The 27,845-nt window shown below is 44.3% G+C and overlaps 1 protein-coding gene across 3 annotated transcripts; it reads right to left on the bottom strand.

Moving 5' to 3' along the window:
- Positions 1 to 877: 877 nt before the first annotated feature.
- On the bottom strand, positions 878 to 26,589 carry arhgap32a (Rho GTPase activating protein 32a). 3 transcript variants are annotated; one of them, XM_079166737.1, is made up of 23 exons: positions 26,478 to 26,589; positions 20,202 to 20,318; positions 19,036 to 19,141; positions 17,690 to 17,781; positions 17,337 to 17,421; positions 12,329 to 12,415; positions 12,090 to 12,227; positions 11,831 to 11,923; positions 10,592 to 10,714; positions 10,333 to 10,410; positions 9,148 to 9,229; positions 8,500 to 8,649; positions 8,055 to 8,157; positions 7,295 to 7,439; positions 6,857 to 6,939; positions 6,456 to 6,563; positions 6,163 to 6,308; positions 5,870 to 6,083; positions 5,328 to 5,476; positions 5,083 to 5,157; positions 4,570 to 4,983; positions 4,303 to 4,437; positions 878 to 4,132 (listed from the first exon to the last, which is right to left on the bottom strand). In XM_079166737.1, the coding sequence occupies exons 2-23, from the start codon at positions 20,288 to 20,290 to the stop codon at positions 1,893 to 1,895; spliced, it is 4,935 nt and encodes a 1,644-aa protein (XP_079022863.1). In that variant the 5' UTR covers positions 20,291 to 20,318; positions 26,478 to 26,589; the 3' UTR covers positions 878 to 1,892. The 3 variants fall into 3 exon arrangements, with proteins under 3 accessions (XP_079022863.1, XP_079022862.1, XP_079022861.1); XM_079166736.1 differs by having other exon boundaries at positions 4,303 to 4,440; XM_079166735.1 differs by having other exon boundaries at positions 4,303 to 4,983.
- Between the last annotated feature and the right edge of the window lie 1,256 nt (positions 26,590 to 27,845).

The following is a 27,845-nucleotide window of genomic DNA, read 5'->3' on the forward strand; positions in this document are numbered from 1 at the left end:
ATGGTTTTCCACCACAGACCAAGCCTTTCAGTCAGCTGTGAATGGGAGGCTGTTTTGATCTGGGGTGGGGAGGAGGGCACGGGGCACTTTAATAATTTCTATCAAAGCAACAATTCCCAAGGCACTTTGGACAACCTTGGATGATTCCTTCCTGATTATCCTCCAGCCGCTCAAACACGCTCTAAACTGTGAATACATGGGCTTTCTCAAGCAACAGGCTTATGGTATACGAGTAGCCGCCTTACATTCGCTTTCAGAGCATGTCATCCCAGCCGAGGTCACTGCTATGGTCTACCGGAGGCATCCTCTCACACTCAATAAATGTTTACACATCAAATCCTGGTAGTTCTCATTAAAACCTCTGAACTACTGAAAATTCAAAAGCAGCACAAACAATAAAATAGTCAGCATCCTCTGCAATGTTTTTGAACAGATATGGAGGCGTCTGACAAGCAAATCAAAGTCTGTGATCTGTCCAGAATGAATTGGGAGCTTTGCAGCTTCTGCAGCGCTACAGTGCCACCTGGTGGTGAGCAGACGCCACTGTGGGACTTCGTGTGCTCCTAACATGGAAGCTCACAACCTGGAGGTCAGTTGGCAAGATGATTAAAGGGTCACTTCATTTTGTTGCAGCCCCATGAACAAAAACAAGCTGCAATGGATGTCCTTTGGGTCACATCGTCCATTAACGTCCACTAAAAGTACTTGTTTTTGACCAGGAAGATCGTGTGTCATAAAAAAAACTCTTGTTCTGCTTTTGATATTATTTTTCAAACTATCCATCTTGAATCTGACACCGTTATCCATTTAATGTTAAACAGAGTGGAATACAAGAATTTCTAAAATCTACCTATGACACAGGAGTTCAACACATTCATCACTGATAAGATATCTTTATTTTTTTTTGAAGACTCTCACTAAAATAACGCATGTCTTTAACAGAATATCCTCATGTACATGTTTGGATTTGAAATAGCCTCTTTAATGAATAAAACAACATCGTATTTTATGTAAAACATCACATCGTTAAAAGTTCCCTAAAAGATAAAAGAAAATCTTTTTTGTGACAAAACCACAATGTTATACAAAATACACTTTTTTTTTTACCTAACTGCATTTACTGTATGTGTAGCATATTTCATAGCATGGAAGCTTTGACCGAAATCATAGCACTCATTGTTATTTTAAGTTTGCATTATACAATGTGTGATAAAAGAAAAATTTAAAAACCTTGAGGTTATCCTCCATTTTACCCCTCCAAAAGTGCTAATTTAGTATTCAACGATGATTCAGAGCAAGCCGTTTCTTACAGAAAAAAATATATACTGTATATCAAGAGGCTTCATGTACACCACATTAAGACGGTGTTTCATACACTGTTCTCCTCAAAAGTGCTTGTTGAAGTCTGAGCAGACTAGAATAGAAAACAAAATGTACAGTACATTGGCCACATGTTAGCGGTGTGTTATTTATACAAATATAATACATTTAAAATGAATGTTATTTTATACACTTTCCTTTACTGAAATCATACTGATAATAATAAAACCAGACACTTTAGCTTGGCATCTCTTAGACATTAAATAAAATATATAAGCCATCGTTTTCACTCTCCCTCTCTTAGCGTTACTTTCAAATAAATTTAAGACAACATCTGCATACGAGTCACTTGTTCCCTTTGAGCTCCCCCCCAAAAGCTGCTGCAAAATGTGAAACTCCCAGTGATGGCGACAGTACGATCTCAGCAGCAGCCTCACTTCACTCTTTTTTAGCAGCTCCTGACGGTTAAAACAAACACACTTTCAACACAACAGTCTGTTGGTCTGGCAGAGGATAAAGTGCTGTTTTTCCTTTGGCCCCGACGTGAAATCGGATAAAACCAGTGGTAACAATCAGTCGTAAACCCCGGCCTCTGATCTCAGCGCAGCACGATAAAAACCCTCCTGACCCAGAGCCTTGGACAGCAGTCTGTGCCCGCGGGGAGACATGCAGCCCTGGTCGGGCAAATACCCAGCAACGGCTTTACCGGATCTTGTGGGTTTAAGTCTGGGCGCCGCGTAATACCCCTCCTTGTAGTCATATTGTGTGGGTCTGACTTTAGTGCTCTGAGTCCTTCTGTTGGGCTGAGTGGAAAAGGATCCCAGATGTTCAGGATCGAGCGGGGATTTGGCGTGGTAATGATAGTAGTGGCGATTTTCTCTGGTGCTCTGCGACCTCCCCGGCCTCCTGAGGATGCCGGGTTTCACAATACCAGAGTAGCTGTTGACAGCGTTGGTCATCAGGAATCGATCCTGGTCATGAACTCGCGCGTGGCCTCTGGTGTTGTGCTCGATGTTAGAACAGCCCCTTTCTGGAAGAGAGGGGACTTTGCGAAGCGGAGGCTGCTGCGAGGAGGCCTCTTTGATCTGAATCCGCCTGGTCGGTCCTGGCGCCGCACTTGACCGGTAACCGTACTGCTGCCTGACGACTTCAGGGTCCGCCTTTTGAGACCTCGGAGAAGTTGGGGATGGAGCTTCCATATTTTGGCTTTCTGTCCTGTTAGCGGAGAGGAGGCAGGCGTTTCCGGGGTCTGACTTGCTTCTTGTGTGCATTATGTCTCTGTTTCTTGTGTCAGCCGACGAGACGGGGCTCTCATAAGGAGAAACAGCATTATTTTGTCGTCTGGATTTACTCTCATGCTTGACTGGCTGATATAAGACTCTCTCAAAAACGTCTGCATCTCTCGCCTCGTAAACAACAGTGTCCCTGCTTTCTATGTAAAGCTCCCTGTTCACAGGAGGGACACGGTGTGGAGTGTAGTTGTAGTAATCCGACGGTCCGCTTCCCCTTGTGGAACGCATGGTGTAAGACTGACTGTGCCGGATGCCGCCTTGCCGGCAGGGCTCTCCATAATAGCGGGAGCCATCTACTGGGTTAATATCAGAATAGGGGCCGCAACGGTAGTCAGCGCGAGTGTTCTCAAACTGCTGCCGGACAGGGTGAACGCCGGTCTGAATCAGCCTCTGATAGGGCGCTTCCTGGCTCGACGTCTGCTCGACATAAAACATGGTGTCAGGGGGCAGGACTTCTGTCTCTGCCAGCTCGTAGTGACTAATCTGAGGGGCGTGGAAGGAGCGAGCCCTCCGGATGGCCGGGTGCCCGACCGTTCTATCTTCAGACCTCTGCCATTGGCCTGGTTGCCTGTGGCAGCCACTGATGAGGTGCTCATCTCTGTTGTAACGTCCATATTGAGGTGACAAAGGTTGCCTTAACCCTAAAGTGCTGTAGCGGCCTTCAGAGGACTGCCTGTACATGTTTTTTGGCCCCACAATGAGATGTGCCAGAGCATCAGGCCGAGGGCAGTGAGGTGCAGGCATTCGTCCTGTTTGAACCGGCCGATGGCGGTGATGATGATTGCCGTAGACATCCTCAACCGGGCCAGGAGGTCTGTCATCTTCAGGGCTGTAGTGATGGGTTGAGGAGGGCTGTAATGGACGTGGAATGACCTCCTCGATTGAGGCAGGCATGGAGGTCTCTGCCAGAACAGCGCGGAAATTAAATACATTGATAGAGTCAGTGTTCACATATACAGGGGACGTTGACGGGCTCTGAGCGGAGCAGACAGGTTGGGTGGGTGTTGACACCCCAACGCTCTGATAGGTAGGTTCTGCTTGCGTGGCAGGTTCTTTTTCCTCCCTGCGGTCCCGCCTCTTTCCACTGCCTTCATCCAAGCTCCCTGACCCGAGCGGGCTGACGTTAGGTGTGAAATTGCACACGCTTTCCTTTCCATCGATGACCGGCAACGGCTCAGAGCCGAGGTGGGCAGGTAGGAAATGAACAGGATGAGGGCGGCAGTGGCTCTCTACCGGGCCGTGCGTTGATGTTTGCCACTGGGAAACCGAGGAGACGCGAGGGCCGCAGTACTCCTGGGGGTAGACTTTAAGATCGAGAACAGAGGGCCGGGGCGGTCTGTCGTGGGCGTGAGGAGCCTCTGGTCTCTGGAGGGGTTGCGATGGGACATTGCGTCTTCTCTGGGAACCACTGCTGGCCTTGTGGGCAGATTCAGCCAGAGCCAACGCCAACTTGCGCGCAGCACTCGTCAAGGGAGGGTGAGGAGGGAGAACAGACACTGAACTCATAAGTCTATCTGTTCCTGGGGAGGGATAAGACAAACAACGCTACAGTATGACAAGACAAACAAAGCTATGGTAAGACATGATGGGACAAGACACAAAAGCTTTCATAAGAAACTACAGAGTGCTTTAATATTTAAATAGATACAACTATATACAGTGTCTGATGGTATAGAGGAGTGGTACTGACCTGGATCGGGCAGGTTCTGTGCAGACTGACTGAGGTCGGTCAGGGCTGAGCCCTGGCTCGCTGTGCTGAGTGGGCTGCAGTGTGGGTATGGCGCTCTTGGCTCCTTCCCATCTGCCAGTGGAGCTTTACACTTCTCTGCTGGGGGATAAGAAGAAGGAAAAGGAACAGGTGGAGGAGAGGCGGATGTATTCTTAACATCTGCCTGCATCTTAAATGATTTCTTCCTGAGTTTAGGAGAGAGCTGCTTGGAGGTAACCTTCTTCCCACCTTTACAGAGAACAGGGCTAATGTCTGGAGATTGATAGCCAATGATGTTGTTGTTAGCAGAGAAGATGGGCTCTGATTCACTAGAACAGCCTGCGCTCTTCCTCCATTTATTTCCATCTTTGTTGTGTTGCAGCCCAGGCGTCGCTGTGGGTGGGCTGCACTGAAAAGACATGGGATCAAAGTCCAAACTATAGATGCCTTCAGCTGGCGGACAGAGATCGAGATCGTCCTCCTGGTGTGGCGGAGAAATACATGCTGCAGTGCGAACACGATCAGCACCACCATGACTCTCATTCAGTGGGTGGGTTCTGTGGTCGTCTTTACTCCTTGCGTTGCGTACGTCGTCTCTACAGGCGGCAGAAACGGCCTCACTAGTCGACCGAGGTCTGCGGGGGCGGTAACTCGGGGGATCCCCTGGGACGGATAAAAAGCACATGCATATTTAGACTGAATCATCTGTAGTCACAGAAGTACAGATATTACAAATCACTTGTAGTGTGCATGAATAATTACCTTCCACATTATGCAAAGAGGTGAGAGATTCCTCACTTTTGGTGGAGCGCAATGTGCCGCCATCTCCTCTTCCACCTGCAAATATTTTCAGCATAAATCATTTTTCTCAATAAAATGAATTCCCACTGTCTCAAAAAAAAGAACATGCGTCAAAACTGTCAAGATCAGTTGAATAAATTGACAAGTTCAACTAGGCACAGGTTGATTTATGTGTTCTGGCTGGGTAGCAGCAGAGGTGATCTAACCTGGCAGTGCAATGCTCTTTATCTCGTTAGGCTCGCTGGGGTGTCGCTTCAGTTTACGCTTGGACACAGAGTGGGACTTGCCCAGGTGGAAAAAGGAAAGCCAGTTCCCCACAGGAGACTTCTTAGGCTTAACTGGAGGCCGCTTTCCGCTACAACACAAGAAACAAATCATTTTCATCAGCCGCTGCATCTAACAAAAGTGGCAAGACAAGCAAAACTAAATAAAAATGACAAAAACAAAACAATAGGGCTGCTACTGACGATTATTCTGTATCATATTTGAATCTGATTAATTGTTTAGTGAAGAACATGTGAGAAATGTGTGAAAATGTCCATTTTAGGAACTATAAATTGCTTTGTTCGAACAACCATCCAAAAAAACTAAAACCGACACACAACACACATAAAACTGAGAAAAGCAACAAATCCTCACAACACATTTTAATAGCTGTAAATGATGACATGTTTTCGCATGCTCATGAAGGAAACTAATTCATATAATCAACAAACAGAAGGACTGATCGGGCGGTCCATTTAACTACCTCTCCATCGGGAGGTCGATGACTGTGTGGAATTTGCCGAGCAGAGCTCCGGGTCCCTCCCCAACCTCGATGTAGTCACTCTGGGAGAGGGAGGGGGTGGTGGCCGGGGAGCCCAGCTGTGCCTGAGTGCGAGCCTGGGCCTCCTCTAGAGACAGTAACTTTGTGGATGGGGAGCAGACCAGCAGGGACTTGGGTCTGGATAAAATGTTGTTACCTGAAAATAAGGTGTTTCAGAGACGCACTTAACCCCCGGAACAGATGCCACATGTCAATTCATTCCTATTTCAACCAACCTGTGCTTTCACGAATGATGGCATTGAGTTTAGCGCTGAAGAGAGCCTCGGTGTTGTTGAGGATGAACTCCACCACCACCGACTGGATACGCACCTCCATGAACGCTGCTGTGCCGCTAAAGCAGGCCGACTCGATCTGTCTGGACCTGAAACACAGTTACAGAACAGCACAACCTATTTCACAGCTCTGGACCACGGAGACATGCCCCAGTTCACTGTCACAGATACACTAGAAGGAAACGTTGGCACCATCGGTGCCAATTACACCAGTTTGCACATAGTTCAAGAGTCACCTGAGGAGGTTAGGGGCCCAGACAATAGCCAGGTTTTTAGTGTGCATGTTAGTGACGGGGCTGAAGGTGGCCAGGTTGGAGAGGTGTCTCATGAGGTACTCCAGAGTTCTGAAGGTAAAGAAAGGCAAATATTTAATATTCATTCCCCATTTCCTTTTGAGTTTAATTTCTTTTGAGGCAGTAAAAAAAGGTAAATCCTGGGTCACATCAGTGCATCTAACAAACAGGTTTAATGCATATTAGTTATTTAATATGTTATGCTGCACTGAGAGACGATCAGACTGATTATAAAATTAGCATCACAGCAATTGACTTGTTCTCATGCAGCACTCCCTTCCCTAGAAAAAAAAAGAAAACCCACTTCAGGCCACCAGGGTGCGACGGTGAGCTTTAAACCTGACCTGTAGTGGGGAGGAGGCAGCTGCTGGATGACATTGTGGATTTTGACCAGCCTCTCCTCATCTGTAGCTGCAGAGACAGCCTCCTGTGAAGACAGAGGATAAAGCACACGTCACTGAGAGGCTGATAATCACAGCAGAGGGAGTTGCTTAAACAGTCCCACTCTCTTTTTCCCTTTTATATTCAGAGCAGCCAGTGTTTTGGCTGACTTAATCTGCTATTCTGTTTAAGCGTGCACATCCCCTGCTGTTCTTAGAAAGCTCAGCGTAATGCAATGACCCCATTTCTGAACGGCACTTAATAAAACTGAGCTGGAAATTTGACATTGTTTCTCCAGTTCTTTGATCATCACTGAGTAACAGGGTATGTGCAGCTTTTTACATCCCCATATCTATGGGCAGCGTAAGTCCCCGTCCCAGTTCCACCGCTCTGGTCCTTACAGAGAATCTGTCGTAGAGCTGGTAGGTGAGCAGAGGGTTGGGCAGCTCTCTGAAGTACAGCTTGCAGAGGGAGCCCACTGAGTGGATATCCTGTCTGAAGACGTCCCTGCTCAGGTCTGGGACCTGTTCCGAGTCAAACTCGTGCCTAGACGAAGACAGAAAGAAAAAGATAAGGAACAGCGTGGGAGGAGTCCTACTGCCAATCTGTCAGTTTGAAAACATGCAGAACATTTCAACACCATAAGCTGCTTTGGACAAGGTAATATTGCTTGGTGAATTAATTATTAGCGTTTCAAATTCTGAAATTCTACAGTTTACTTTGATAGTGCTGCCAAAAGCTAATAACATTCCTCCCCCGAGACACAACAAGACTACCTGCTCCACCTCACTGTTAGATCTGTTAAGAAAAATGTCACTACATACTTATGATTATCCTAAAACAATTAGATGCGATGTGGCAAACGGTCAACAAGTTCGTAGAGCAAGAAAATGTCCCTTTTTATTGGCTGTCAACACAACACCAGATTATGAGCCTTCCGATTTATCCGCTAATGAGAGTTTGCTTCATGAATTCTTCATAGAACAGATGAGAAAATCATTACAGCCATTCAAAGCTGCACAGCTTGAATCAAATTGTATTTGATGGGTTTCAGAAGAAGCGGCTCAAAAACAACACTTGGACAGTGAGTTATTTTAGTGATCCATTCTGGATATTTGGGTTAAACTTCTAATCAATATAATTAGCAAAAGGGGTACAAACCTCAGTTTTTGGATGTTGGAGGAGATCCCAGACAGTCTGTAGATCCCGTCCACGACTCCATTTTTCTCTATGAAGTCAGCACAGCTCTTAACAACCTGCGGGACTACAAGAGACAGCAGAGAGTCAGGAGAGGCCATCCTACCACAGCCATTTCAACACGTCTGGAAAAACACAAATAGAAGCACACAGCTTTTGGCAAATCTACAAGAATCTATGCAGAAGCACATCTTGCTAGCTGGTTATCCACACCAGCGAGTCAATTCACATCAAACATCACAGCAATGCGTCCCAAATCCCCTATACAGGCAGCCGATTCACTGGGTAATCCCTTCTCGGGGTATTTACAATTTGAAAATGTGAAACATTTAAGTGTGAACTGCCAGCAGCTAACAATTACACCATGGAAAATAGGGGGGGAAAAGAAGCCATTGTGGGAATAGTTTACCCTCGTGTCCTGAGTTGTGGAGATATTCCCCCAGGTCACAGCCAAACACTCTCTCTTTGAGGATACCGCGCTGCCGCAGCTTCTGAGGCGGTGGTCGAGACTTCATGAAAGTCCTCAGGAACGTTACAAGCTTCCCATGCTTCTTACACACTGATCAAAGATAATAATACACGGTGATTGTATAGCACATTTCAGACAAAAAAAATGCAACACAAAGTGCCTTACAATAAAGGAAGATAGACATAGAATGAACATAAGAAAAACCACATAAGAAAGTTTGACATCACACAATTAAGGCTTCTGAGGCCAGAAGCAAACACAGACCTTCCCAATTTCTCACGGGACACAAATTCACTACAGTTATTACACCGAAATAAGCATTTTTCAACCATCTCAGAAGGTCTTAGGATGTGACCTCACTGCAGGTCTTATCTGTGTTGGGTACAGCCAGGGCATTGCCCCCCCAAAAAAACATCCAGCGTAGCACTGTGGGGGTTCTCAAAAACACACACCACAGGCCTTACGTCCAAATCTACCAACCACACACACACACACATAGCAGCCACTTTAAATCAATCCATCTCACATCCTGGGAGCAAGTCTTAAATAAATCATCGAGCAAAAGGACGAACACACACTGAAGAGTACCTGGCTTCGGCACCGAGCTTTGAACACTGGGGGGAAGCTTGTCATTTATCAGCTCAACACAGTCGCAGGGGAAGAAACCAACCTGCAGGGAGAGAGGAGAGGACGAGCAGCATCATGACAAGAGAGAGAGCTGTTGAGACACTCGTAAGTTCAAAAGGACCAGTGGGGGCGTTTAATGCTGTGGCAGGCTGTAGTCGGGTGAAGGTGCAGAAATAGCTCAGTAAGCATGAGGGTTCATGCTGCTTTAGGCTGAAAATAGCAGGTTTGCATTCTCATTGTGCAAAGGGTGTCACTCAACAGCAATAACAAACTAGCTGCTTTTTGCTGAGTTCAACTCATATTTGCCAATATATAAAAACCAAGCAGTGTGTCTTTATCCCTCAGGATGAATTACCTGGACAAAATGTATTTTGGATGAAGGACCGTTTTACTTAAAGACAGTGAAATCAACAATATAATCCCAGCTCTAGTCCTGTGATCCCGGTGTTATCTCTTGCGATATATTTTAGTAATATTTTGTATCAAAATCCCTCTCTTTCCCCTTACTGTAAAACTAAAAAAATATTCAAATGTGATTTGATTATTCTCTCAGGGCTCAACACTAACATATAAAAGGAATCAGCTTTTTGGTTGCCGGAACTGAAAATATAGTTCACTCACCTTATATTTTGAGAAATTACTGTTCAAGATACTATGCAGCTATACATCAGCCTGTTGTAAATGCTTTTCAGTAGAATTTTCCATCCAGCTCAAAGATTCTGGTATGCTTTTCCTTTCATGACTTCACAAACTTCCTATTTGTTTTTTGTTCAGGTTTATCTGGTTCTTTTTCAGTTGAATACATGTGCACATCCGTTTGTCATGTCAATGGCTTAAGCAAACTTTTCACCCCACAGTCAAACAACATTATTTGCTTCGCCATGTCCGTAAAGTAAACTGTAGAGTAAACGCACCAGCGCAGGTGTTGTCACCTGCAGCGTGTTCCGTTTCTTACTGTAACAGCAATATTCAAATATCACTAATGCAACAAGTATTGGAAATGTATCTATTTTGGGGTGCATGTTTTGCTATTTGCTCTCCCTTTTTTTTGGATGTTAAAAAATGGTCACCACTGATGGCAACTCTTACAGTTGAGCCCCGTCTCTATTAAACATCAGTGTGAGTGAAGCACAGCAGATGATTTACCTGAAAGCCATGTTTCCCTCTCCACCAGCCTGTGTCTTCTTTGGGAGGCATGTCTATGACTGACACAATGTCCCCCACCTGGGTCACAAAGAGTGTGATGATGAGAACAAAGTCGGATCTCAGCTGAGCACATTAAAAAAAGACATTGCGATGGGATCAGAAATGTGCATATTTCCCCTTGAAAATAATCCGGCTCAAAGATGCAAGAAAAAAAAAAAAGGGATCAAGTTTGTCGTATGGCTTATATAACAGCGGTTACCTCAAAGGTCAACTCGTCTGTAGCCTGGGCTGTGTAGCGTTTGGTGACGTGGGCAGCAGCGATGGCAGGGACATTGATTGAGGCTTCCTCAGACACCAGAAGGTGGTTCCCCTTGTTGTCGATCTGGAAAAGAGAATAACGTCATTAGAAACAGTTAGAGTTAGACATGTTGGAAAAGCTTAGCCTAAAGCAGGGGTCCCCAAATTTTTTCCTGTGAGGGCCACATCACTGAACATATCGTTTGACCTAGGGCCCGATCATGGGGGGGGGGGGGGGGTGCTACTCGCGTGCTACTCGCGTGCCACTCGCGTGCCACTCGCAGGTGAGCGACCGTTGCATCGTGCACGCGATACAAGCTCCCGTCTCTTCTACTTCTTCTACTCTTCTACTTCTACAGGGTGCGCGCATGACAGCTCTCATCTCGTTCGCCCCCTGGTGGTTGGCTGATTAAAATTCGATTAATTGTGCAGACTGAAAAAAAATCAGAATGCGTCTCTGGTATTGTTCAGGGGGCCGGACCAAATGTGGAGGCGGGCCGCACCCGGCCCGCGGGCCGTAGTTTGGGGACCCCTGGCCTAAAGGCTGGAAGCAGGAAGAAGCAGCTGGTCCTGCTAATTATTTCAAATGATATTGGGAGACAAGTAATACTGGTATTTTTCACATGAGCAGCAAAACAATATGTTACTGCAGCAGGATTGTAAAAAAGTGATTCGTATTTTCCCTGGTGTTTACATTAGGCTTGCCTCGCAAATCATATAATTATGTTGTGTTGGATTTATCTTTAAATTGATTTACAGCAGTAATCTTATCTCAAACAATCTCAAGAGATGGAAAAGTGTTCAATAATCCTACTTCTGCAGAATGCTACCACCCCTGCTAACAGTAGGTGCACAAACCTGGCATCCCTATGAGGATGCCCAGCAGCTGTTCATCCAGAAATAGAACACATAGATATTCCTAAACCAGAGTCTTTTCTTTACATTTACATTGTTACATGTGATAAATGTGAATCCTCGAGTTTGGCCATAATATCCTGTACCTATTCTCTGAAATTAATAACATTTTCTTTAGCTGACTCCGGGCAAGCAACTGTATTCCCCCCAAAAATCTCTGACTGTTCCTTTAAGTCAACTACTTAAATATTAATAGTGAATATTAAATATTGAATTCACTGAATGGGGTCATTTCTCGAGAGTGAATAACTGATAGGAAGAGAGCAAACATCTGGCAAGAAGATACCTCCATCCATGTTAGCACTGGACCACAGTTGATCTTGTTGTCAGCAATGGCGGAGAAGCGGGACAGGTAGGCGGCCAGCATCTTGGTTCCTGACTGAATGCAGACACAAGATTGTCAAGATTAAGTAAAGTCGGACAATTTAAGAGCCATTTTCCACACATCCTGCAACAAAACAGACTCATTTTAAAATCAGATTCATTTCTAATCTGAGTAATTACATTCACAAATCAGAGATGCTGGAGTTGTAGCTCTGTGATACCTCAACAGTGTCCTTTAATGTTTCGTATCGTGGCAGCTCGGTGAGCTGGGAGTACCGGCGGTCATAGATACACAAGTGCAGGTGTTTGTCCAGCACCCGGAAGTCTTCATAGGACCTCTTTACCAGCCAGTTTCGACCCTGACAAATAGAGACAGAAAATGTCGTAAGATTGAGGGATTGAAGATTAGTTTGGTATTAAACCATGTAGTCTATTTTCAGAATGTAGCAAGTAATGTTACCTGGCAAGTGATCTGGACCAGAAAGACCAGCTCTTTGGAGTCCAGACCAGCCTTCGGTCCTTCACTCTGCCCCTCTGCAAAGGCCAGCTACGAGAGAAATAAAAAAGACAGGCAGAGAAGCCAATATTAAGAGGACCCACATTCTAAATAATGGATGCATGTAATACAACAACCTCTCTGTCTGTGACCTGGAATACAAGAAGAACATCATGCCCAAACCCCATTTTTCCATTAAATAGTAAAACCGCTTTCATACTGAGCTATGGGTTAGAGTATAAAAACCTTAAAACCTCAATTAACATCGAATTACAGGAAGCATTGCCTTTAAAAAAAGACGTACGTTAAAAGGATTTTTCAGTGAAATTCAGATTCTTGGAATTTGACAGCCTTCATGATCAAGTTAATTTGAGAAACGAGTGCAATATATTTCCTCTACCACCAACATAGCACTGATTCATATTCTCACTTCACCATAAATCCTGCAGTAAGACATATATAATACATAAACTGCAAAAGTATCAGCGCTCGGAGGAGGTATAGATTTAGCGCAAATGTCTTCTCTAACGAATAGTCTATATGCCCGAAAACTGAGAAGATCAAAGCCTCGCAGAAGTTTGGGAATACATTGATAGACATTACTGTAGAGGAGACTTCAAAGGCTGGAACCAAGGAAAGTTCTGGTTATTTATAACTGGTAGCTACTCATTCAAATACACTGTTACACAACCCACAGCGACCTAGTTACTGCTCAACAGTAATACAGCAAACCAAACTTACAAAAAAATGCAGAACGAGAGATTTGTTCTTGAATAAGTCATGATGGAAGAGCGCTCATTCGCTGCAAGGATTTGTCTGAAGTAAAAGCCTGAACTGATGAGGGTCAGGAGGCCAAATGCATGATGGAAAGCAGGATCATACAGAGAATTACAGAAAAACAATGATCCCTTTTGGATGAAGCAAAACAGCGAAAATCTGAAAGTTTCCATTAGAGGCATGTCTGAGCATCAATTCCTCTATGATGCTCACACATCCAAGACTGCTCCTTTCAAAATAAAACATGCTAACACAGCTCAGACTTCCAACCCTTTGTGCACAACTTATTTTATTCACAACATTCTTAGACCCAGAAGCTAAACGTTAGGTTACCTGCCACTAAGGCATCTCAGATATCCATCCACAGCTGGAGGAAGTGGCTCTTTGTTTGTGTTCAGCCGGAGTCCTGGACCTCAGTAAGCTCCTCCAACTAGCTAAACCTTGGCAGCTCCTTACTCGCCTGTTTGCCGTCCCCCGCCGCCTAACGTGAAATGCTCATTTAAAGGGCTTTAGATCACCACGCGTTCACTGCTCTATTCAAAGCAGAAATATGAAAAGAGGATGCTTCCCCCTGTGTCTCTTACCCCCCCCCCCCCCCCTGCCTCCCTCATTCCATCTCTTCCCCCTCCTCCCTCTCCTGTACTCTGCCTCCGTCGCCCTCCCCCCCTCTCTGAACCACTCTCCTTTCTCCAGTGACAAAGCGCGGGGAGGGGGAGGAGGGTGGGGGGGGGGGGGGGGGGTTTGGCAGTAAATGGGCTCAACTGGCACACACAAATGCACGAGCTCATCCATCATACAGAGGCGGAGCTGCACAAGATAGATAGACGACCCCTTCTTCATTTCAAAACAATTCACATTCATTCCAATCTCAAGGCGAGACTGGAGCTAATCTGGAGAGGAATCAGTCGGGCAGGCTGCAGACAGAGGCAGTCTGCTGTCCTTGAGCTATTCTGCGATTAGGATGCATGACACCTGATCAGTACCCTCCCTCCCTTCCTTCCTTCCTGCCGCCACAGTCTGTGACTATAGAGGCAGGAAAATGCATCATGGGAGATACAGCGAGAACAAAGACTCATTTCACACATTAAGTTGAGAAAAACTACAAATGTACTATTATTATTAATAATAATTTATTAAATAAGATACTGAAGAAGAAAGAATCAGATTAAATTATTGTGCGTGTGTGTGTGTGTGTGTGTGTGTGTGTGTGTGTGTGTGCTGACAGCTTTCAGTGTCATCGTCTTCCCAGACTGATATTTCTCTTCCGGCTCGGCTTTTCTTCTCCCTGTGGAGCTTTTTGAGGTCACTGAAACTGTTGTGCTGCTTCTCTTGCCTCCGCTCTGCTGACGGAGCCGTCACATCATGGCAACCACAGCGGGATGTTTACCCAACAGAGAGAAAGCATCCTGGGAATTAAGACCGGTCCAGCCTACTGCACTGTAGTCCATTAAAGCCACATATTCAGCCCCCACAGATATGCACACACGCTTTTTGTGTTGACGACTGCTGCACTCTGCTGGCAACCAAACGGAACTGCACTGAGGTTATCCAGGCGGCTAACAGCCACTTCCACACGACTGAGCAACCACTAGTGCTTCTCATTATCACTGCTGCCAATGTACTTAAAAGTTAAATATACTTCTTAGCCTATTCATTCAAATCATTCGTGGGCTGGAAAGAGTCGTTATATCCATCATTACCAACTGCGACCACAGGATATTCAAATCAAGTCTTTGCAGCTAATGTTGCAACGTGCAGATTTTCTCTAACTGGATTACAGTGTATACAACTAAAGTCTACAGCCATGCTGTTTGCACTGTGGGGCTACGCTTGGCTCAGTACTGCTTTGAGCTAAATGCCATTGTCAGTGTGTTAACATGCTCACAAGGACAATGCTAACATGCTGATGTTAAGCAGGTAAAACATCGACCATGTTTACCTTCTGGGTTAGCATGCTAACAAATGGCTAATGAGCACTAATCATAAAGTACAGCTGAGGCTAAGGGTCATTATTTTTGCAGGTGTTTTGAATTAAGACATGAATATCTGTACCCAAACATCATGACTAAAATAGTCTACAACCTAGCATTTACCTTCAGCTACTAACTGTAACCATATATTCCCACACCTCCTGTTGTTTTTGTCAGAACAGGTTTTGACTTTCACAATGAGTCATCGCTTACAAATCCTGGATAGACTCTGCAGTCTATTCGGGAAAACTGCTGTATTGCATTTACTCACTGGGTGACATCATGTCGAACTAATAAGTCTGGATCACAGGTTTACAGGTCAGATGACTCTCACATTAATATACTGCAGAGGATTAACACACTGCTGGAATCGGATCATGGCTTGAATAGGAATAGGACTAATAAAAACGGTAACCATGAAAAGGCAATGATTTATGCATGGTGGAGTAACATTCTGGACAAAAGCATATTCCATCAGTGGCGGGCCGTCAGGGCCTGCAAAGCCTTCTCTGCTGGCCTAAACAGAATCACAAAGTTATAGCTATTTTATAATTTAATATTTTTCTTAAATACATTTAATTTTTTCTTATATGTATTATAATTTATACAAATATTTTTCCCATTATCTTATTTTCTCATTGCACAGCTACTGTGCTCCTCAGTTGCTCTGCTTCCAGTGCAGCTTGTTTTAAGAAGAGCTTTTATCCAATCAGATTTCACCTCTGTGTCTCTAGTAAGAAGAGAGGCCCCAGCCTGCAGACTCACCCAGTGCTGGCATGTGCAGTTTAAGTTGAATGGGGACGATATTGTTGATTCAACCAATCAGATCTTTCGTTTGGGATTCATGGCCGCACCAGAGCGGTTTGCAGGCCAAGTTACGTCAGCTCAGAGTCCAGATGCCTCTCTGCCAGCAAGGTGCAGAGTGTGCTGTGATTGGTCAGTGGGCGGGCACGTGACTATGTGCCCGCGAAACATGATTGCTAGCAGAGCTTTGTAGCAGACAGAGTTCAAGTGGAAATATTTGATAGACATTTTACCTAGCTTTGTTTTTTTAATATGAAATGGCGGAAGGAGGAGAAACGGATTTAGTGGCGGAGTTACTGGGAACGCTTTTCTCAAGAAGGACATTTCTGAACAAACTGGACAGTAAGAAATGACCCCACAGCTAGCAGCCCTGACCAGCCAGGAAAAGGATTTGTATGCAGCATCAGAAGCGTTGCACATATTATGGCTGTGAATGTGTTTCATTTTAACTGAGCGTCGGTACTTTTGGAGAGACTCCAGTGGATCTACAACTCACAACCGCGGCCCGCCCTTCGCCGGTCCACGGCCGACGGCCGAAGACGACCACCGAACGCGGTCGAAGGCGACCACCGAACTGCGGCGGAAAACGGCCCACCGACCGGCCGCGGAAGACGGACAAGCGACCGGCAGCGGAAGACAACCGAACGTCGGTCGAAAACGACGACCGAACAGCGGCGGACCACGGACAACCGACCGGCGGCGGATCCGGTTGGACTTCTTACTGGAACTGATGTACTGGGATTAAACTCTTTGTCAGCATAGACAGCATTTGGTAAGTGAACTTCGTTTGTTTACCTCTACTGTTCATTTGTCAATCGTGGCGTTTTTATGAATAGTATTTGAATGGCTCGTGCTCGTGTGGTGGAATGCGTGGATCCGCTGCAGGTCTGCTGGATTGATTTGTTGCTTTGTTGTCATATGAATATATGCGACTGCTCTTGTGAGTTTGTCATTGTGTTACATTGATTTGGACTATATTGTCCGTTAATGACGCAGCGTATAATATGTGCTCGTATTCATGTATCTGCACATTTTATTTCATTTGTCAAATGTTGCAGTGTTATGTGAATATGCGGCTTTTACACGAAACAAATAATAACCCGTAGCTGTGACGTCATAATGAGGTTATTAGAAGTGGAGAGCAGCACTGAAGGCCCAGGTATAAAATCCACGGCCCGCCACTGTATTCCATAAACTACACACTAACAACTGTGATGTGACATTTCCATGAAAAAGAAGGTCAATTCAATAAAGACTGTGCAGAAAAGAGAAGCAAGGATATTGATTCGACATTGCATTTCAAGAAGGATGCATTTGGGGAGCAATTGACCAAAATGGCTGCTGAACTTGAGCCAAAGACACAATTACTAAACATAGTAACTCTCTGCTGAAGAAAGTCACTGAGTATTTTCAGGGCTCACCTGTACATTGCCAAAGTCAACAGTCTCATAGTGGAAATGGGCACACTCTGCCAACCTGGGGAAGTGACCTCTGGGGAACGTCAGCCTAAAAAAAAAATAAATAAGACAGCACAAGAGCCCCTCATCAGTATTCAACACACTGACACTGTGATGGAGAGAAAAGCAAAGCAAAGCAAAAGAGGGAAAAGGCCTATGAGGGCCTACGTGTGAGGGAACAGGGTTAAAGGGTTAAGAGACCCAGCAGGCAGGCTTGTCTGCACGTCATTTTAGAGGTCCTCATTTCACTGGCCTAAATAAGAGCCCTGTTTTATACAGCCCATAATAGCACCAACACTGTCACGGGGAGCACCTACTTCTTCACGTTCTTGACCTTCATGCTGGCGGTGCTGACGCAGGAACGCAGGAGGGGCTCGGCGGGGAGCTCTGTGATGTCATCACTCCTCACCTGCCCGACAGAGAAAGCACACATCAATAAGTGTCAGTCAGTCACAGGACGACGGACGGAGAGGCGATTACACTCAAGACTGAAGATATGTTGATCAGCATGAAACACTGATTGTTCAGCAAAAGATGCAGGACACGAACTTTAACTTAAGTATAAAGTAGTGAGTTATACATCGGTGCTAATGTTATGTTGGTATGCTATTATGCTTATAGTATGATACATTTTAACAATGTTATGATTATGTTTTGGTTATGCTTTGCTATGTGTTAAGCTATGTTATATTATTTTATGCAAATGTTGTGTTATGCTAATGTTTTATTATGTTGTGTTTTAGGCTATTGCTGTTATTCTATGCTAATGTTATGCTAGGCTATGCTATGCTACTGTTATGTTACAATATACTAATGTTATAGTATTACTGTATATTATGTTTTACTTACATAATGCTAATGTTGTAATGCTATGTTGTGCTTTGTTGACCAGTCAGTTTTACAATTGTTATTAAGATACTGTTAAATTTCCTGATTTTATTTGCCTAAAGTCCTGAAATGTTTTAATCCTGGATCCGTGTAAAGCACTGTCACTTTTTATAATTATTATTTCACACTTATGTTACGCTATGCTCAATTTTGCTATGCTAAATTATGTCAGGTCATGTCATTATGTGATATAAATGAAGGTTGCTCTTCAGACATGTTGGTTATGCGTTTGTCAATGCTATCTATATTATATTGGTGCAGTAATGTTTTGGTCTTGCTGTGTTTTGTTGTCCAGTTTTAATTGGAATGAGTTTGTTTGTGGACATGTGACGAGTATGCAAGCCCTCTTGAACATCTAAATTAAAACGTATTAAGAAAAAATGATATACATGAAAACAAAATCGGCTGTACTTTAAGTACAATTGAAAAACTGCAGGTGTACTGGGGTAACCAGAAGTCAACTGAAGGGGAGAGGGAATCACTCGTCTGTGACAATCTTGTCATAACACCTTTACCTAATCACGCCTCAGACACTCTCAATATGAAGGTGAAATATCCTTGAATCCACTTCTGCACAGTCATCACTTTTACGACCAGCTCTCACATGAGTGCCACATGACTTAAGTGACATCATGTTGTGGTGACATCATGGTGTGAATCACTTACACAACCAACGCAGGCTCATGGCAGAAGAAGGGCGGCATGTCCGCTGGTGTGCGTTTAAGTATTTGTTTTGTATGAGTGATGAGTCAGAGTGGTGTGCGTGGGCGTGTACCATGGCAGTGGATGTCTCCGGTGGCTGTTTCTCTTCTGGAGGATTATTGTTGGTGGCTTGAGGTAAGGCATCGTCCTTGTCCAGGTCAGTAGATGGAAGGACCTCTCTGCAGAAACAGACAGGCATTCACATACAAGGATTAAAACAAAAGAAAGGTGGCATGTCATACTGCTTACATCCATGTAGTCTGGGGTTTTTCAAATATGATTTGTAGTTTTTTTTTAAATACACCAGAGGGAGCAAGTGAGGGAGATGAATTCACAATATGTGGCTTGGACTCAAAGCATGACATTGCACCAGCATGGCACACAAATTCATGATGTGTTAGTTGTTTAAATCTCTAATATTTAGAGAGAAATGCATTAATAAAACATAAGAAAAAAAAATCTGAGATCTAGATGGGAACAAATCCTCTGGACAGATGAAACATGGGAGCATCTCTCACGACGGGTAGGGTCGACAAAAAGCCACGTCTTTTGTATGCGCTCAGGAAAGCAAAGCTGGTCTATTCAGTGCTCCATAAAGGCAATCCACCCACAAGGGACTGCTTCACAAAACCTTCACTTGAAATGTGACTCAGTGTATTCGGGACTGGAGGGTGGGTGAGGTGCATTCAGCTCAACTTTTATGAGCAACAAAGAGAGCAGAGAGACAGGCCTTGGATTTGTCACAGTGATTTAGCGAGATGAAATCAGGACAGCAGGCAAAGAACGCGGACACACAGTGTCATTCATGTGATCCAGAGCGAGAGCGCTAACAGAGATACACAGAATGTAAAAACATGGCACATACGGTGAGCTTTGGACCTAACAGAGCTTTACACAGGAACAGTTTCCCTCTCACTGTCTTACAGGGTCATGGCTAAGCCTTACCATTATATTTCTACTAGTTTTACTCATCTCATTCAAAGGCAAACGCATTCTTCTTTTTACACCTTTATTTAACCAGATAGGTCAATTGAGAACTAGTTCTCATTTACAATGACGACAACAGGAGGCAATAAACGAATAAAACATCTCAATCAATCTCGTACAAAAATTGCAACATCATAGCATGTACAGTATATAAAAAACAAACAGTGTTCCTGGAGAAGCAACACAGAACAGAGACAAATCACAGAATTCTGCTCAGCTTACATGAAACACAAGAAGAAGAGAGTCACTCACCCCTCAAGGACGTCACCACTTCCTGGTTGACGATGGGGTCCTGAGGCAGCATTCTCAATCACCGCGGCAACCACACATCCAGCCTCCATGATGCTGCCTGACTGCAACGGCGGCCCGCTGGAGAGACACGTGAGGGGAAGGGAAAGGAGAGCGTGAGGGTGGGCGGGCGGTTAGAAGAATGTGGGAGGATGGGAGGAAGAGTCCGACGCAATGAAGCCGCCAGATGACAACCCACTCGAGGCGGCAGCGTGTGTGACTCAAGGCAGCGATCCACAGAGCCCAGACTGTAATCTGCAATGACATCATGCTACAGTGCCGGGGGGGGGAGCTGCTTCAGTGATAATGCATGTCAGGCTGCAAATTCATAGGATGGTTTCATGAGAACATCAGCTTCTCTTTAGCATAGCACTGACTGGTTTTAGCTGGAAACAAAAACACACTCATATCTTGCTCAAGGAAATGTCAAGACCGTCATAGCAGCTTCGGTACATGTCACTGGATTAGGGTCATTATTTTTGAATATATTTCTTTTGTTTCTTTTTTAACTACGTGATGAATTAAAACTTGGACTTTTTTCCAGACTGTGAGATGTGTATATATATATACATATATATATATATATATGTATATATGTGTATATATCATCGAAAACAAGTTCAAATGTCAAACACAGTGAGTTGGAACTCCTCAGTCAATCCTGGCTTTCTCAAATATTAAACCAAGATTAAAGTTATTTTTACTCTTTTTTTGACAAATGCAAATGCCTCCATACAAATTGAATAATCTCAAAATGGGTCCCTGCTTGTTTTTGCACTCCGGCAGAAGTCAAAAGCATTTGGAATTAAACATGATAACAAGGCTCCAAAACCTTCACTGTGTGTCGACTGGTTTTACATAAACTGAGGCCTAACTGCAAATCTGCTGAACTTTAATATGATATCCACTACGGTGGGTCATGCATTATTACTTAATCTGTTGGCTCCCCCTTTAGGTAATAAATTAGATAATATCAGACTTAAAGCTTATATGGTGCCCATCCATCCATCCATCCATGGTTATCCATCCTGGGAATGGATCCAGCTCACATTGGTCAGAATGCACCCTGGACATGTCGCCAGTCTGTCACAGGGCTAACACACATAGCCAGACCAATATGCCCAACCTGCATGTCTTTGGACTGTGGGAAGAAACTGGAGGCACCCATAGGAAGAGAGAACGTGCTTACTCCTCACAGAAAAGCTCAGCCAGCTGGCAGGTTTCCACGGCTTACATGGTGCATTTAACTGACAATCTAGCCATATTACCAGATCCCTTAAAATACAACAACAACAACAACAACAAAACGGTCCGACGTATTACACTGACAAAATAATTCCGATATTGGCATCCGCTTTAATTTTTACGACTATATTTCTACATTTGCCTTGAACATATTAAATCCATGAGACGATCGGGAGAGCCCCTATCACTCTCACTCTACACCACACTCCATTATTACTCCCCCTGTCTTTATATACTGTAAACAAACTGAAAGAATGCCCTGATGAAGCGAAACTAGACTCTTCCTGATGTTCCACTACAGTCTTCCAAAAACTAGTTTCCAAACATATGTGGGTGCTTGGCATCAAACAATGACTTCAGGGAATGTAGGCACAAGAACAAGCCTCAGTAAGTCCTGACACATCATTAAAAAGGAGGTTGTTTTACCACTTCCCTAAGAAGGTCTGCTAATCGACATAGAAATGTTTGGAGTAACGAGTAAATTCATCAGCCCGGGCCCCTGCTGCTGTAGTAGCAGTTTCCCACCAGCCCCTCGTAGCCTCACTGGGTTGCTGTCGACTGACTTCCAAAAAAACCTCCTGACGCAGCAGAATGTGAGCCGGCAGTAACACAGGCCAGACTCTACTCTGTCCACATCTCGGGCTGCATCTCTTCTCTACACACCATAACCTCTCCAGAGGAGAGCCAACGTATTACACAGACGGAAAATAATTTCATGGTGAGAGGTTACATCGAGCGCTGTTTTACAAAAGTTCACTTGGGGAGGGAAAAAGTGTTTGGAAAGTGACATGATTGAGCAGTGTGTTGACAAATTATGCAGACCTGGAAGCATTAGGAGTACATATGATTAGTGCCTAGGAGCACACCTGAACAAAGCTTAAAATGGGGAATATCTCTGCCTTGTTTACAATATTTTGGCTATGTGGTGCAAAGTGGGCAGAGATTCCTTGTGGCTTCATGCATTCCATGATACATATTTAAGAAATGTTGCATGGTACACAGTTCAAAGCCTGACCTTGCTGATTGTACCACATCAAGACATCAGTGAGTGTTTTCAAGCGATGCTGTAGTTCACTTTGCAGAGGAGTCTGGCTAGCTGCAGTCACGGGCTTTTGTTTACATCTGAAAGACTTGGGAAGACAACAGAGAGCGACATGTGAACAAGCGAGTGGTCTTATAGCAAGCACCACAACACGCATGAAAAGACTATTTTGGAAATGCCCCAAATAGATAGAGCTATAAAAAGACAAGGCCGTCACAATTGTGATTCGAAGAGCAGATCTCGCTCTGTATGGGTCACTGTCCGTGGCAGAGAGTTCTGCATTATAGGTGAGAAAAATAGGACAACGTCAATCCAGGAGCCACACATTCTCCCATACAGGTTTAACTTGTATGGGAATCATAAAAGTGCTGTAAATCAGTCTTTCCACCACTTCTCTATCAGCAAGATCAAAAAGTATTATGCAAATCCGTTGTCAACCGTACACTACAACAAAGAAGCCCTCTGTACCTGTCACACTTAGAGGGAGGCATGTTCTGATGTCAGGAGACTGGAGCAGCACAGATGGATGTCGCCCTGGTATCCGTTGGCCTACATGGCATTTTTCAAGAAAAAAAATAGGGCAGCCTACACAATCTTGCACACCGTTTACGAAGCCAGTATCAGCGAGTGTGTCGACATGAAGAATGGCTGCCCACATATTTGTAGCTGCAAACACGCAGCAGATGCGTCGAAGTGAGTCACGGCTACTTCTTCACATACGAGGAGGAGGGAGGAAGCAAAGGAGAGAGGACGGAGAAACTAGATTTCATCTTTTTTGTATCAGGGTTTTGACGACAACCCAAACACTATTAAACGCAACCGACCCACTTAGATGGATAAGAGGTAGTACTTTTATTAACCAAACAGGTGATTAAGGAGGATGTTTAAGATGGGCTGTAATTACCACACGTACGAAAGAAAGAATGTGATAATAGAAAAGATTAGATAACTAATCAGGGCGGGCGTTGTGGTGAAGTCTGATAGTAACGTGAGTAATAATAAGGCTGATTTGTCATTATCTCTGTTGGCCGTCCTTTTATTACTGCGCAGCTGGAAATCCACAGGCCAGAAGTTTATCTACCTTAAAGTGTTCGACCGTATTTCAAACCCAAGCAGGCGACTTGCAGTGTGTTTATGCTACAATATGTTCAATAAATTATTCAAACCTGCAATAACTGATTTTGTGGCCACTTGTGGGAAGAGGCAACAAGCTGTAAATGTTTGTTAGCAAGGTGCTTATTGTACACATCCAGCAGTTACAGAGAAACTACTTGTGTTAAAATGATGACTGTGAGTCCAATATTCACGTTTTTTTAGCTGACAATGCAGAAGAGCACAGTGAGGGTGAAACCAAACGGCTGGAAAACCAACAACAGTGAGCTGAAAGACGTTATGAAGCTCCACAGAGCTGAGGGGAACTGCAGAGTCGGGTGGTAATTCTCACGACTACCAATTGCTTTCAATTACACGTCGTCATGTGATCAATAAGAATGTAAACAGCAGTTGCATCCTCAGCATGTCTTGATTTTGATGTAGATATAAAAAAAATTTAAAAAAAGCACAGAACAAGCGTTGTCTCCCTCAGAGGATGTGACAGGCCCGTGTAAAGTTTGGTTTCATGCTCTCATTGTGAGCGCTTGAATGCGGTCGACAAACAAGCGAGAGAGACGCGGTGGAGAAAGGCCCGTAGTTGCCATGGAAACCTCTCTCTCTCTCTCTCTCTCTCTCTCTCTCTCTCTCTCTCTCTCTCTCTCTCTCTCTCTCTCTCTCTCTCTCTCTCTCTCTCTCTCTCTCTCTCTCTCTCTCTCTCTCTCTCTCTCTCTCTCTCTCTCTCTCTCTCTCTCTCTCTCTCTCCGTCCATCGTGACTTGAAGCTCCTCCAGACTGAGGAGGAGTGAGCACGACGAGGGAAAATCAAGCCTTAGAGGGACCTTTGGACCACAAGCTTTGACACATCATCATTACCACCATAACCATCATCATCATCATCATCATCAACATCATCATCATCATCAGACGACCTGCCTTACGTAATGACATCATCGCTTCTCCAGTCTTGCAGGACTCAAGACAGAGCAGCTGCTGCTCTCTCAGTTATCCACAATGCAACCATCTTTACTGGCGCTTTGTCACTCATGTCACTTTTTTTTTTGTTGGGGGGGGGGGGGGGGGGTGTCGTATGATCCTGTAATCTTCTTGAAATCTAGAGTGAGATTAACTTGAGTGTCATGGTGTCATGGCTCAATCTTTGTCCTGTAACCATCAGAGTCACAGATGAAGGGTGGAGAGCGGGCTGAACAGCAGGGGCGATTAGGTTGTAGACGACAAAGACCCAAATATTTAATCAACAAGTCAATCCGCCACCTAAGCCTCACAGTGCAGTACAAGCCTTCTCTGTTTTAAGCAAACAATTGCTTCCTCTTAAACAGACAAACGACAGTAAAAATAAAGAAGTTTACTGAGTGAAACTAATATTTTTGACGGTGGTTCTGTCACTACGCCACTATATATGCTGCTGGCTCGCTAACGCAACAATTAGGTGCAACAGAAACTCCCACACCGTGATCACAGACACCTGTAATGCAATACAGTCCCTCCCTGCACCAATCACTACCTCTGTAAAGCTCATGTTCAACTCTGTGGTGATACAGTTTGAGGCTGTGATTGTGGTGCGGGACTCTACGGCATTACATCATATAATACCAAACATGTACAGGTACATGTTGTCCCTACACACACATATATGTACTGAACAGCCATGACAATATCCTAAAGCCCAAGATAATGTCAACAAATAGCTTGTTTTGTTGGACAAACACTCCAATAAACAAATATATTCAGTTTAGTGTCACATATGACAAAGAAAAGCAGCAAACCCTGATAAGTATTGAGCTGAAACCAGGTAACTTGGAGTATTTAAAGAATGATCTCAATTACTTCTCTGTCAAACCTGATCGACTAATTATTTCAGCTCAATATCAAACCCCTTACACGTATCATGTTGTCCTCAACACACAGACAACTTTTGTTTGTTGTGGGTAAAGGGTTCACAATATGTTGTGAGGGGTGCAAAAAATAATAATTTTCTCAATTCCTTTGTAGATTATTTTCTTGTTTCAATGATTGCTGACTTATTTCCTAAAGCACAAAGTAAGGCCTCGTTTGATCCGACCATCTGTGCAAAACCTGAAGATATTTATTCATCTTTCTTGTTAAATGATTATTAATTATTATTCAACTAACAAAATAGTTGTCGTTTGATGTTTATGTACTATGTACTTGTACTTGTTTTGGGTACAGGCTCCAACTAACGATTATTTAGTTTAATGATTAATCTGCTGTTTATTTTCTTGATTATATCGTAAAATCGTTTGGTCTATAAAACAGCAGAAACATATTGGTATGATTGCTTGAAGAAATACCTAAATGTTTGATTCTCCAAATAGCAGCTCATTAATTGTCTGTCCATCGCATATTCGACTAATAAACATATTAGTATGTTGCCCTACCTTCCAACACACACACACACACACACACACACACACACACACACACACACACACACACACACACACACACACACACACACACAAGATACAGAGTTCACATATAATGCAATTAAACAGTGCAAGACAACAATGTGGGGAAAGTTAACCGACGGTGTACTCTGACCTGTTGGGCCTGACAGATCACTGGTCAGCCTCATGCAGCCAGACACACGTAGGCTACACTCTCTCTCTCTCACACACACACACACACACACACACACACACACACACACACACATATACATACATACATACATACATACATACGCACGCACGCACGCGCGCGCACACACACACACACACACACACGATCCTTGTATCAACGTTGATCGGCCGACCGATTAAAACACGCCTGGATCGAGCGTTGCGATGGTGTTCCGCAGCAGTCCCTGTGCAAACAGCCTACCTGTAACTGTGCACGCTGCTCCACTCTGCCGCCTCCTCTATGCCGCACAGCGCTGAGCTTCTCGACGAGGAAACATGTTGTCAGCATCGCACTGCACGAACGCTCGTCTCGGACTACACACACACACACGTGCGGGTTGGGCGGCCGACAATCTGAGGTAGATGTTAGTTTAGGATGAAAACTGTGCTCGGGCGCGACATCGCCGAGGCAGTGTGGGAGTCATTCCGGGGAGCCGCGGCTGGCTGACTGCTGTGAATCTGCACTCGCCACCGGGAGCGCGCGCAACTGATCTCGTGCCCGCGCCTCGGATGTTTCAGCCCAAGGGGTTCCCAGACCTTTTTCAATGTCAAGGACCTGAATATAGAGCAGTCGTGAGAGTATATGCATGAAGCCCACCCCCCCTCCCTTTTTGATAATACTCACCAGCCCGAGGAGCCCCATCTGGCAAGTTGTGTGGTGTTAGGTAATGAATTACATAACCATAGTGTAGGTGGGGTGGTAACAGTGAGAGGAGTGGAACCTGGTGGGCAAACCACTTCATCCTAACACATCATCTTATTGTGCCCGTCCACTGAAGGAGATAACGTTGGACACAGGTATTCCTCTTTTTGCTTGGAGGGCCACTGGGATCCCTTGAGCTTGTACTGACATTTTTGGGCCATTTAATCAAAAAGATTAGGCCCAGTCATCTTCAACTATTTTGAATGTTGTTTATGTCATTTATCAGGCAAATACCAAACATCATTGGTTGCAGCTTCTCAAAGCAATAGTTCAACATGTACTCAAGTACTTGAGGCTATAGCCAATTTGATGTACTTGAGTATTCCATGTAATTTCACTTTATAATCCTAGTACTTCTCAGAGGGAAATGTACTTTTTACACCACAGAATAAACAGATATATTTAGTTATGCGTTACTTTACAGATTCAGATTATTATTACAAAATATTATCAACAAAAAACAGCAGAAATAATCAGTTGCAGCCCAAACTCACTTAGGAATAACTTGTTTTACTTTAAACATGCAATATAATGGCTGGGGGAAAATTCGAGACAGTGAAACTATTTTTTAAATTATCTACAGATATAATGTAGCATTTATGAAACTATGCTTTTGAAGGTTTGTATGTTTGACCAGTGGATTAACTGCACTCCTCAGGTGTATGCATATGACTGCTCATTTGTTTGTTTCCCAGCCTGCCAGGGGCAATTTGAACAAAAGCACAAAGGTCATTCTGACGGACCTCATCCTCTTTCAAGTTATTTGTTTTCCTTGTTCTGGCTCTGCTGCCACACAGTTCATTCCTTAACATGTGGGTGGAGACGGCAGAGCTGTGGTCGAAGTATTAATCATTGAACAACACGCAT

This window comes from Pholis gunnellus (assembly GCF_910591455.1).
Source record: "Pholis gunnellus genome assembly, chromosome: 9".
NCBI lineage: Eukaryota > Metazoa > Chordata > Actinopteri > Perciformes > Pholidae > Pholis > Pholis gunnellus.